A 13,641-nucleotide genomic window follows, 5' to 3' on the forward strand; every position below is an offset into this window, starting at 1 on the left:
ATGTATGATGACTAACTGTGCTGTTACAGCATAGTGCATTAAATTAAGGTTGCATCTCCCGTGCCAATAGAATATTTTTGCAATGGTTACTTCCCAATGTTAAGCCAGTTTTGTTAGTCACAGCTTTATTGAAGGCTTATTTAGAGTATTGTGTAATTAGTCCAAACAAACCACTTTGAGGCCTCCGGTCTTTATTGTACTTTGAATTCAAATATTTCTCAGTTTAAAAACATACTGTAGATATTGGCAATACGATAAATATGATGACAAGAATCTTTACACCTATTTTCAATAGTCTGATTATTTACATGTCTTCGGGTTTTTTTTTTAGGTTGAATTGCTGTCGTGATTAAGAGGGGAAAACAAGATTTGCTGCATTCTGCCACTGGATTTTGTTTTCAACTAAGTATCTAGGATTACAAATATGATGTAAAGCTTTTCTAGGCTTAAATGATCATAATTAGGTAGTCATCTCTGAAAGACATGATTATCAGGACCAACCAGCAAAAGGGTACTTGGAGGTCCTTCTTATCAACATGCTGTAATGCGACAAAGTGCAGAATCTATGCCACAGAACAAGACTTATGGGAATAGATCCATTAAGTACTAACTGCCACCTGGTTTCACCCAAAGACCTTTGAGACCAAGTATAAGTGTATTTTATACCCAGTCACACTCACACAGGACACCTGTTATAACTGCTTCCCGGGATACCTGTGTGTCTGTAAAGACCCATTAAGATGAAACAACAGGATTCTTCTCTTACGCCACCAACAGACAGCTTTGCCTCGTTTTACTTGACAGCTGAGTGGTGTACTGGGATCACTGGAAGCAAACGCCTGCACTCAGTGGGAAAGCCGTCAAGAAACTGCTGCCTAGACCCCATTTGATGACACATGTAGGTTCCCAACCACAGGGAGCAAGTTCAAGTTTCATTAATAAGAGCACCACTTTTATACTAGTTTATTTTTGCTTCACTCAGTGTGCTTTTAAGATATCAAATAACATAGCCATTTCAATACAGAGCTGCATTAATGTACAAGACTAATAAGGACAAGCCATTGCAGGTGAGCGAGGGGTCTGATCAGGCAGCAATCAAAATATGCTTATAAGACACATAAAATGATCTGGAAGTGTATGACAGACCATAACCCTTAATGCTAAGGCCAAATCATACAATCCTGTGATATCTTGATGCACCAGAAGCAGGTAGATAATGTACTCATGGAGAATTCAAAGTGCCCCCTTTTTAGTCAGGTTGCAGGAATCAAAAGGCCGCGTTTGCATTGTCATTACAAAAAAAGGACAATAAAAATCGTTAGCAGGGTAAGACTCCTCTCATAAGTTTAGGGTATGAGAAGCAGCAGAGCCCATTCTGTGCATCATATAACAAACAAAAAAGATGGCTGAACAAGAGCAAGGAAAACTGCTTCTGCCACAAATCATGTAAAGATGCAGATCTTAAACGTTGAAACAAGACATCCCCTCTGTGGTTTAGATTGCAACACAGATTTGTCAGCCTGGGTGCACATCAGTGATCCACTCAGGTGGAATAAGGTCACAGGATTCTTTTAACAAGCATGGCATGTATTGTTCTGTGTGCACATCACACTGTCAAGAGTCTGCATTTACCTCAGCACAGCAAGATTATCAGAGATAAATCCAGGCACAATGCCAGTATCCTGCTAATGTTTTAACAGTTGTTATTTTTCCATCATAAAAACCTTGGAACGCTTTGGTTGAAACAACATGTGCATTTGGCTTTTTTTAATATTTCTGACTGTTGAGGGCAACAGAAACATTTGTTTATCTACGCATTTGAGGGCACTTCTAACATTCTGTTCATCCAGTGAGAGGATCTATATCCATACTCCTCTTTAGTTCCAGACTAGTAAACTATGATCAGAAATCAGTAGGCCATCTGCTGCAGGGAAGAAGTCTCTCAGGTCACTCTTCTGACAAGGCTGTTGGCTCTAGATGACAACATTCGAGACAGAAATCAAGTAAGATATGGGGAAGGTTGGGTTAATAATGTTAAGTCTGTGGAGTCCTCTGTCACTAAAGTAGCTTTGTGTGTGCGTCCGAGTGTCTCTATTTGCCATATATGTTTCAGTGCGTGTCCCTTCGCGTAAGGGCTCCTCAGTTTGTGTCCATGTGGTCCTCGGCTGCTTCCGGTGCTCCTCCCAGTGAGGCCGAAGGCTGAGGTTTGGAGGGGGCTTCCTCGTCTCTGCGCTGATAGAACAGCACATAGGCTGCTTTAGTCTGCAAGGGGCAACAAGGATAGGATTACACTACAAAAACAGGGACACTCGACACCAAGGACAGAAAGCCAAGAGGGCTGAGGGCTTATCTTAGACAAACATCAGTCAATGACACAAAGGCCAGTTTCACCAAACACTGCATCTCTCAAGTCCAGGATACCCGTGCCTGTATACAGAAAATATATGAACATTAAAGAGTCAGAACTCACCACAATCTGGTCCTCTGAGGCAGAGGAGACACTGCTGTCATCAAAGTAATACCACTTTCCATCCACTTTATTCTTGCCATAAGCCGTGTCTGTCAGATGGAAATAAGTGTTAAACAAACAGCTACTCAGTTAATTTGTTTATCAGGAAGAGATAAAACCCACACCTCTTCACTATGAATGGACAAAGCAAACACAAAAAACCCTTGACAATGAGTCCGGAGGAAAAAGATACGCGAGTGTGACTGATAGTAGCCATGGAGACACGTGTGTATGTTTTAAGACAAATAAACTGAATGGGCAAAAGAACAAGACAGTGAAATATGAAAATATATTAGTGTTATGTTAAAATAAGATATTAACAGCATTTATGTTGATGTGGAGTTTTATTGACCTGTGATTTCCAAAGTGTTACAAGAAATTAAAATGACTGAGAAAAGTAGAAAAAAAATTAACAGTTACTTACAATGACCCCCTCCCATTCCTCCATAGTGGTTTGACACAGCAATGAGGTCATATACGTAGGGGCCAGCCTTAGGATCGCACACAAACTCCGACATGTTCAGATCCCTGACAAAGAAAATATCTTTAGTCATTTGGAAATAAAATGGCATTTCCACCAAAACAGAGTTATTAAACGTAAAACTACCTACTACTACTCACTAAATAGTCAAGAAATAAAAGAGAAGAGTATCTTAAAGTCATATTCAATGTAAAACACAACGTATGGGCCACTTTTTTTAGTGAGTCAAGAGTCAATATGTGTTGCGCACACAGTGCCAATCAGAGACGGGTAGCTGCAACTTCTCCATTTTAAAAACGCACAGGCAAATTTGTACCGAGTAAATGATTCATGCATAGCTGAAAGGCTACTTATGAAAGCTATATTAGTTACAAAACTAAAACAGATAAGGACAGTGAGGACACAGGTGTAATGATGCCAGTTCTGAGGCTAGAGTCCATTTCCTGAAAATACAATAAATACAGTATTTCCTCATTCAGACCTCAGGTCACTTTGTTCTGGTTTCAGGATACAGCGCCCCCTAGTGTAAAAGTGCCACTGATTCAGCACTTTCTCGGCACGATCTTCAAACGACAAAACGGTATGCTTAAAATTTAGTAAAATAATGTGCATCCAATGCTCCTTTTGTCACAATCTGATCTGTATTTCGAACTGATTTGCATTTGGGAGCAAATCTTTAACGCTGATTTTCTAAAGAAATGCATAACCATGTTAATAATTAACAAACAAAGGAGGTTTCAGTAATCAGATAGTCATAATGCTAAGAGCTAATACAATGTGAATCAATCTAAAAAATGTAAAAAGGCCCACACAACGACTGTCCACCTTCAGAGGTGACCACTTATCGGGACATCTGGAACAATGAAAAAGACACATCAGTGCCTTTTCTCATCAGACTAAAGCATTGTTCTTGAATGTATTCACAATAATGTTAATGAGCAATACTGCCTGCATACCTGATGGGAAAGTCCACCACCGTGTCCAGCTTGTCCCTCCAACACCGGTTGTAAGAGAACCGCTTTAGATGAACTACCAGAATCTGTGGCAGCGACCACAAGTCAAACTTTTTGGTGGCCTGTTGGTGTTTCTTACATGTTGGACAATACCTGCATAAAAAAGATTACATTTATATGACAAAGATTGAGACATACGTGGTGGTTTGACACTGAAATGTAGTTGTAGACCCTTACCATGGATCGTGTTCTCCAAGTGTCTCCATTGTTGTAAAGAGCTCGATGCATTCCCTCAGAGCCACAGTGGCTTTCTTCTTTTGGGCCTGGAGCATGCTCTCATTCTTCTCATAGGCCTAAACAAAATATTCACACAAATATAAATAGGCTGCGTGCATGTCTTGTCACAGGATTTCTCTGCTTACTATCAACCTACTGACCTCTGCTTCCTGTTCATCATAGCACAGTTTCTTTGATGCTGTGTCCCAGTCGATTGCCACCGTGGAATGTGCTGCAGAGATTAAGATGAGAGAGATGTTCGGTCAACACAAAGTGGCTTTGAAAAATAAAACTAGCGATGCAATTGTAAGTTCAAAGTTATAGCACTGACGATTAAGTTTGAGGACGTTTCCATCACAGGGCAGCGGGCTGATGTTAGCGGTTCCGTAAGAGTTGACTATGCTGAAAGTGAAGAGCTTGGCTGGTGAAGAGCGCTGCTTGGTCGAGTCTCCTTTAGACCCACTTTCCAAGTCAGAGGTCTCTTCTTCATCCTCTTCAGACTGGCCATTCTCTGGCTCGGGACTCACCTGGTGGTCCATGGCCTCCTCCTCACCTGAACAAACAACAATAAAATCTCATCAGTTTGCTGTTTTTTTCATGAGTGATCAACGTTCCCTTTGAAATAATTTAAATTTGGCGAATCTTAGCTGATTACCATCATATAACCCATTAGTTTCATTGCAGGTCCCCGAGTGGTTGCTGCCGTTACTGGAGCTGGCACTGCACGAGGCCCCGTCTGACAGGGGGCTGCCACAGCCACCAAGGCTGGCATTGAGACCAGACGATGTGGAACATTCAGGAGCCTGGCTGCAGCTGGCAACGGTCGCCGAGGCCGAGGCTGAGGCTGAGGCCGGTGCTGAGGCCGACCCCGAGGCCGGCGCTGAGGCAGATCCCGAGGCCGGCACTGAGGACAAGGCCGACGTTGAGGCCGACGCTGAGGCCGACGCCTTGCTTTCACTGTTAGGGCTTTGGGATCGTTTTACATAGCGCCTGCACCAGGGAACAGAGGAGATAAGTTAACCATCAAATACACTCAGAACTCACTTTTGTATTTTAAGTCACTGCACTACCATGCAGGTTCCTTCTTTTCTATTTACCCAGTAGGTCCTTACCCAACTCTCTCTAGGATCTTGTCATAAAGAACATCTGCTATGAGGTTGTGTCTGGGCACAGTGATGAGTAAAGGCTGGCCAAACAGCATGGTGCTTGAGGAACTGCCTGCATGCTTGGAGTGGCGCTCCCTGAAATAAACAGGCAGGTTCATCCTCTCACTGTCCTCCTCCTGCACCTCATACCTGCAAAGAGAAACACAAAGACACACATTATACACACACACTGAGGCTGTATTTGAAATTGCTACTGCATTCCTCTGATAAACACAGTATGTAGTACATACAGTATGCAGTACATACAGCAGTATGCTGCTAGGCCAGGCTTAGCAAAGGCTCTTAAAGCACTGGCCAACTAGAATTAAAGCCTTGCGGTTGAATGCCTCTGCCAACCAGTCATGTTGCAATTTACATCTATGATTGTCCAACTTAATCATGTTATCCTATTAGACGTCTGTGAAATTGCCAGTTAAGAATTATTGCGTTATGACCAAAAATATGTTTCGAGATAACAGGGTCCTTTGACCACCAAATTTCCAGAGATATCCTTTACGGATGTACGTACATACCAGGGGTCAGCAACCTTTCGTATCCAAAGAGCCATTTTGACCTTTTTCCACCAAAAAAAAATTGTCTAGAGCCGCAAAAAATATTTAATATCACTGCTTCTGAAGTTTTATATATAGTCATATTATATATACAAAAAACTATAGTTTGTCGTATTTATGAAATTATAGAACAAGAATAAAGACTTTTTTTTTTTACATTGTATTGCTATTTTACCTGTTTATAACTATCAAACAAAAAATAGTCATGTGTCGGCTACATTAAGGTTAATTAAAAACACAACTATACAGACCTTCAGGTCTATCTATATTTGTGGCTCATGTGGTAGAGTGTTTGCCCTGTAACTGCAAGGTAGCAGGTTCGATACCTGTCCTTTTCAGTGAGTTTTACATTTTAAAACGCATATCTTTTGCTACGTTTCCACTGAGCGTCCTCCTCACTAGAGCACCGCAAACGGAGGACGGATCCGTTTTTACTAACGGACGCCTCAGTGTCTCATGAGCTGACACAGAACCAGCAGCAGTAGTGGAGTTTGGAGACGTGATCCACTTCCTGAAAGTATATCTACTTTACTCAGTTTGCTGCAGCAGTTGAGTAATCGCTCTTCTGCACTCATCTGCGCGCGAGGGCGGGGCTCTGAATCACGAGTAGCCAGCTGCAGAGACGGAGGCTTGACAGCGACGTGACGCACATTTTAGTGAAAGAAATATTTAAACATTTATTTTTATTTTCAGTGACACAATATCACCTAAAACTCCAAGATAACAGGACTTCCCTTTAAAAGTTTTTCCACTGGGCAAAAAAAAAAATTGTCTTTCTTTTTTTTTGTCAAAGCCTCATGGAGCCGCAACAGACGGGCTAAAGAGCCGCAGGTTGCCGACCCCTGGTATATACCGACAATCCGAAAACATATAAAACAAACCCGTAACACTATTCCAATATTATAGAAGAAAAAAAAAAAGAAAAAAATTTGACTGAACCTGCTTTTTCAATTACAAAAACAACAGTGGAATGACATCCCTACCAATATTAGAGTCTATTAGTTTTAATCAGTTCAAAACTCATGTTCAAGAAGAGTCATGTTGTCTCAACTCGTATCTCTCTGCCCTGTCAGAGGCTGCCTGCTGCACTGTAATCGGTCTGTAAGTCTTACTGGCCAGCTGGCTAGGAAGATAAGTTCGCAAGCGAGCGTTTTACCTCCAAAAAAGGCAGATGACCACAAGTTCCAGTTAATTGTACAATGGAAATTTAGGTTGTGATATTTAAACAATCCATGTTTCAACAGGGAAGTCTCTTGTCTATGAGAATGATCTGCTGAGAGCTCCAGCCAGCTCACAGTGAGTGACTAGCCGGCTGGCGACCCCTGCAGGCGCTTCAAATACTGAATAACTGAAGTATTAAACAGTGTACACAGTGACTTACTGAATATATCTCATATTTTAGTCAACAACATTACTTACACAAAGATGTCATCTTTTTCCATGATTTGGTTGAGACCATCATCGCGTCTATAGATTTTATGGAACCTATGATTGTAAACGTCAGCCACCACCATCTAGAGAAGTAAATTGCAACATTAGTACATATTATTTATATTTCAACCTCAAGACAACGAAAATGTAAAGCTGGCATAAAAAGAAAAAAGTTCTCACGTTTTCCTGAGGGAATCCACAGAGTTTGGATAAGGCGCTGCACAGGTCGGTCACTGTTCCCAGTTTGGGGACCACCACTCGATACTGTAAGACAAAGAAGAAAGAAAAAAGATGTTATGAACCAGACAGTGAACTGCTTATTTAAATGCTTGAGCTTTCAGAAACGTCAACAGAGGTACAAAGCAAAGTCTGTTTTTATAAACTGGAATGCTAGTATTGGTTAGTTGGTATTAATTAGCATTAGTTAATTTGTAGGTGTTCCAAGTCTAGAGCTATAACTCTAATTCAACCTCACCTGTGTTGGTCTGGATTGAGGGTCTGATCGCACCAGGAAAACTTCCATAGTACGGTCCTTCTTCATGGGCAGAGGCAGTGTGAGGTAGCAGAATGGGTCAAAGGTTACAGACACCATGGAGCACTCTGGGCACACCAAAGTGGACTTGAAGAGGCCGTGGAAAATATCAACTATGATAGAGTCATTGCGCAAACGGTGGTTTGTCAGGGCTTCACTTGCAACGATCTGTAATTCCACAAATAGGGGAAAAACTTTCATTAGATGACAATTTAAAGCCTCAGAAAGAAAAGGTGTCACTTGATAATGCAAAGTAGTTCATCGAATCATTTTCTTCTTCTGTTCCTCTAAAACAGAACACACAATATGGTCCTTCATAATAAAAACCTATGCCCTCAATTGCAGCTCAACCAATCTCTTTGAAATTCAAAACCAATTTCATGAATCAAAACACAACAACGCTGGGAATGCTGAGAATATAAATATTTAAGCAGTGTTACATTCAGACACTAGCATGAGTCTTTGCCCGTTTTCTTTTTTTCATACCTCGTCTGGACGGCCCTCAGCATCCTTCAGGGCCAGATAAGGCTTCTTCTTGACACGGTTTAGATCTTCATGGAGCCCATCGAGCAGGAACGCCAACAGCTCCTGGGAGTCCTGCTGCTGGTAGCCTGAAAACTGGGGGGCAAAACGTCCGACCTGTGTCTGGGGAGAAAAAAGGTAAACTTTGTTTGTACCTTTAAGATTATGAATGGATGATTAATATGTAAATATTCAATTCAAAGCAACTCACTTTGAAAGTACGTGGGGCCACATAACTGCTGCGGCTCAGCCACATCTGCTTTACTAGATCTGCGTAGGCCTCTGCAATCTCTCCCCTCATTCCCAGGGGATTCTCTCGGTTAATCTCTGCCTCATACTGGTCATTGAGGAAGTACTCTGTGAGTGGAGATGCATTGCTCAGGCACTGGAAGAAGAGGAATTATAAATGGATAATGTGAACAATGATACAAGAAAAGAAAAAAATGGCAACTGACTTTCTCTTCATGGAAGTTGGATCCATGGCATTACTAATTTTTTTTTTATACCTGGAGGGCAGAGTTCATGAAGCATGTGTTGCCCAAATTACTGAGACCACACAGGCCAGGCTGTGACTGTGACTCTCTGTAGTTATAGGAGGAGCTGTATGAATTGTAGCCCCCCAGTCTGTTGGAAGAGCAGATGGGTTACTGTTGGTATCCTCAAAGACATTGTGCTGTGATGACGCCTCATGTGTTTAAACATGACATTCAAATAGGGTACATGGATTGACAAAATTCCACGTCATGATGACATGTCATGACCACTTCATGCGTATGAATTGACAACAAATAATATTGCCACGCTGTCACCACCACACTCTTAAAATACTACCGAAAAACTCACAATCATGCAACATCTTAAATAAATTATTTATTTAGTGTCTAATTAAAAGAAGTCTCTATGACATGTGAAAATTCAGTCAAATTTTCCATTTTAACTTTGATATCAAATTGTGTCTCTAGCATGAACACATTTAGTCACTAGGAATCAACGCTTCAGTAATCCTACTGAGCTTTAGGTAGCAGTGAACTTTAGAAAGAGCAAATGCAAACACCTTAAGGCCCTAATGCTTTTTACATTAGGCAAAGCACCTAATGGACCCATGCTGCAACAGTACACATTACATGTTCCTCACCATGCAATATGATTGACATTAAGCTGATACAGCACTGTAGTGTATGTACATATTTGATATCAGCTCGCCTTCAAATGGGTGTTGACTCATTGCTTTTCTGGGCGACGCACAGTGTTGCATTTAAAAGCAAACAGAACACCCAAAACAAATTTACAATGGAAAAACTGACTAACTTAAAATAATGAAAAGCAGAAGTACTATAAGATAAGAACTAATGATATTATGGGAAGAGGGAAAGAACATACTATTAATTCTTTAGTGTGTAACAGAAAAGTAATTATCTGTTCTTTCTTTTGCTCCGATGGTCTGTCGCGGCTGAACTGACTACAGAATCAACAAATGTCTTAAATGCAAGAGTAGTGTGCAGGACTGTCCTTTAAATCTCCTCTAGGCACCGGCATGAGAAATATTTGATGTGCATGTCCAATCATAACAAACTTTCTTTAGAGCTGTAACAACTGGATACCACAGGAGGAGTTGGTTCCAAACCCATGTGATCATAACTGAGAAGTCCCGTGCCACATAAAGCACACAGTAAATGTGCAGGAGAGGTGAAGGACAGCACTATGTGCATGGAGGAAAAAGTGATGTGGGGATGAATCAGAAAACGACACTTGCCTGTTACCAGAGGATGTGCTGTTGTTAAGCGTGTAGCCAGGACTACAGCTGCTGTCTCCATTGGTTACTGTTGAGGAGATACTGGCTGTTGAGTTGGAGGGGAGTTTTGGGGAGGTAGTGAAATTCCTCGATGGGGTCGTACTGGATCTGGTGAGCAAGAGCAAGACCGTGTTTAACATTTGTTAAAAAATGACCAAACTACTTTCAATGTTTGGTGATATAATTCTCAAAAATGATATACTAGTATACAATGTATATTATTTTAGGCTTTTTCAGAATGACAAAAAAATAACTACAAAGGTATTTGCTTACTTGGGATGGGAGGCTTGTCTGGGCCACGTGCCATCCTCATTCTTTCGCTCAATCACAAGCACCTGTGGGAAAACAAGCTGATTGAGAGCCAAGCCGGCAAAACTGACCTTCATGTCAGAGCTATCATGACTCAGGCTTGAATTTAATACCAACGTGTGCCACATGCTGCCACCTTTAGCAGCTGTAGGTAGATATGTCAACCGCACTTACTTCAATGTGTGATTAAGTCTACTTGTTTACAGTTTTAGGAAAATAGCTGCGGTGATAAATTGAAACGTTATCTGTCACTTTTCACATTGCAATGTGTGTCAATAGTGTACATGAGTATGGGCACAGTAGCATGAACTAATTCAATAAAACAGTATTGAATAGTTAAACTTCCTTTTCAAGGAATGGGAATATCATCAGTAACATCTGATATAACACATAGTTTGTGGACTGTGTTATGTGGCAAGATGTAATTATCATCTTACCTACACCCAGTCAACCCCCAATTTATATGAAGGGAACCCAAACTGTTTGTAATAGCTTTCATTACCATTGCAATAAAACACCATCAATAACGTCATCTTAAAAAAATACCAAACAGCTGAAGCATAATCTGACATCTCTGACAAGATTTACACGTTCCAACCTCAACAATATAGATCTTATTGCAGGGCTGATGTATTGTATTGCAATAGACTCTTACAGTTCACGTTATTCTGTACCACGCCTGTGAATTAATTAATTATGTATGCACTGTGAGTACCAGTATGCTACTGGGCTGTGGTGTTCTACAAAAGAAATAATAAGAATAACCTTCAGTAAACTGAAGGTTATTTGAATAACACCTACCTGCCCCTGGAAGAGACCAGCATCCTGTACAGTGCTGTCTGGCTTGTTCAGCTGCTCGTAGGTGTTGCTCATGTATTTGTTCCAGAGCCGTGTCTCCTTCTCCGAGGAGATATTGAACAGCGTTCTCATCTCCTTCTCTATAGTGTCTGAAAAATAGGGATTTGCAAGGCTGGATTATCTTTCGGTCTTATTTTTATTTATTTTTACACAAAACCCATTCATGACAACGTATGATATTTCCAGTGTGTAGGCAGCAATCTATCTCGTCATTTCAATACAAAGTCGAATACATAGAAACTGTCAGCCCTCACCAATAGTATCAGCTTTACTGAAATGACGCGTGACAACATTGTCCATGTTGTCATTCTCACACAAGTTCAGCTCCAGCAAATATACCTCCACCTTACAGTGCTTGACAAACATGCCATGTTCAACAACCTGGAGAAGAAAGAAGACATTTAGGTGCCAAAACCACAAGTGAATGGTCAAGTAAAAACTAAATCCTTAACAGCATTACCTTCCTGACGATGGGTCTCTGGCCCTCAAGACAGCCGTACCAGCTGACAAGTTTTTTCCACGCCTCAGTGGGTACAAGGACATAGTCCAGCTCATCGATAAGGTGCTCTTTCAGGGCCTGAGTCTCCTGGTCTTTAAGGAGACAATAACACAATGATGACTACAGGCTAAACAGCTCTTTTAATTTATATGTGGGGTTTATGCTGTTCTCAAGAGCAAGCAAATCAAAGCCCAATAGATGTTTGTTTACAAATGAAGATTTTACCTGAGAAAAGCCCGGAGTTATCAATTGGTCCTGGATAGAGGCTACGTTCTCCAACATTGTACATGTCCCAGCTGTCAAATCCAACATACTTCTTCCATTGTTTGAACCACCGACTGTCTATTAGATACCTAAAACCAAATAGGATAGTAACAATTAACAACAAACATATTACATTTCGATAGACACTTGATTATGTTTATGATATCGAGCTAGGAGAGGACAGGATCAAGGGGTGATAGATGGGATTTGGAGAGACATTGTACTCAGTCACATGTTAACCCATAAAATTATGCAATCCAAACTACCTTGGCATTTGCAGATATAGAAACAAAGTAAATTTGACTTATTCTACTCCCAAAAGAATGTCCTCCAACTAATAGACAAGCATTCACATAGTACAATGTTAGGGTCATAAAACTCTGTTTTGTTTGACCACTGTCAGTGAAAAATAATGCAACAGCTTCAAATAGGACGTGTGTTGGTCAAAGTAAGATTTAGGATATTTGCCTTTTACTTTTTAACTTCCCCAAGCTATGCAACGGTATAAACATGTGTGGAAAATCTCAAAATTTCAACTTGAATGCCATGGGATAGTTGTCCATTTATATTTAATGATACTACAGTATCATGAAAAACTATATAGGCATAAACTGACTTTCAACAACTATCTGAATGTGTTGTTAGCTCAGTAGCTAGAAGCTGATAAGCATTATAACTGTGGCATGTTCTTCCCTAGCTGCCCATTTCGAAAGAAGGCAATTTATATTCTTATCTCACATTTCTATGTTGAAAAAAAAAAAATAGTGAAACCCCTTTAATTCACCTTGCTGCATTGTGCCCAGGCCTGGACGGTTTTTTAATGATGTGAAACATGGTTAGCCAACACAGGAAGCTGGCCAGTTCAGAAACCTGAGAGACAACTTCTACTGGTATGTCAGTACAAACAGGTGACGACTCGCAAAATAATCCTGTCAACGGGCCCATTTCCTGATAGCTGGCGTTATTTATCTGACAACGAGCCGGTCTGACTGGCAGGTAAACTTACCATCTGAATCAAGGGCCTATTCTACCAGCCGACTAGCTACCATATCAGCCAACGTCACTTAAGTTGTCACAAAACAGACGTTAAGGTTTAGAAATGACCCACTTAGTCATGTTAGTTTCGCTGTACACAACCACCCACAGCTGTTACCACAGGCACCATGTAAACTGTTAAGTCGAGCTAGCTCGCAGCTAGCGGGCTAACTTGTTAAACGTTAGCTGAACAAAATATCGGTAGCACAGCAGCTTTCGATTTCAGACTTGCAGCCATCGATTTCGTTAGCATGCTAGCTTTAGCGTGCTAGCATTTCTGGTTTCTCACTAGCTAACGCTAGCTAGCTATCGCGAGCTGAAACACACAGATAACGTTGGTGATTCGTACCATTCGTCTCCCTTTCTTAGAGTTGTCTTCAAAAGTGACCCAATAGTCTGTTTTTGATTTTCGGTTGAAGGGGTTGGCATTTGTGCGGCTACCGGCTCCGAGTCGGAGTCCGCC

General features: G+C 41.0%; 1 protein-coding gene across 1 annotated transcript; it reads right to left on the reverse strand.

Moving 5' to 3' along the window:
• Positions 1-190: 190 nt before the first annotated feature.
• Positions 191-11,761, reverse strand: usp4 (ubiquitin specific peptidase 4 (proto-oncogene)). Its single transcript, XM_079218370.1, has 19 exons — positions 11,635-11,761; positions 11,324-11,469; positions 10,487-10,548; positions 10,175-10,321; positions 8,928-9,045; positions 8,633-8,806; positions 8,386-8,544; positions 7,843-8,067; positions 7,548-7,631; positions 7,356-7,450; positions 5,332-5,514; positions 4,875-5,209; positions 4,551-4,772; positions 4,381-4,451; positions 4,181-4,296; positions 3,947-4,096; positions 2,934-3,037; positions 2,471-2,559; positions 191-2,262 (listed from the first exon to the last, which is right to left on the reverse strand). Exons 1-19 carry the CDS (start codon positions 11,744-11,746, stop codon positions 2,140-2,142), a joined length of 2,715 nt encoding a protein of 904 aa, XP_079074496.1. The 5' UTR covers positions 11,747-11,761; the 3' UTR covers positions 191-2,139.
• Between the last annotated feature and the right edge of the window lie 1,880 nt (positions 11,762-13,641).

Source organism: Taurulus bubalis (genome assembly GCF_910589615.1).
Source record: "Taurulus bubalis genome assembly, chromosome: 5".
In the NCBI taxonomy this organism is placed as follows: Eukaryota; Metazoa; Chordata; class Actinopteri; order Perciformes; family Cottidae; genus Taurulus; species Taurulus bubalis.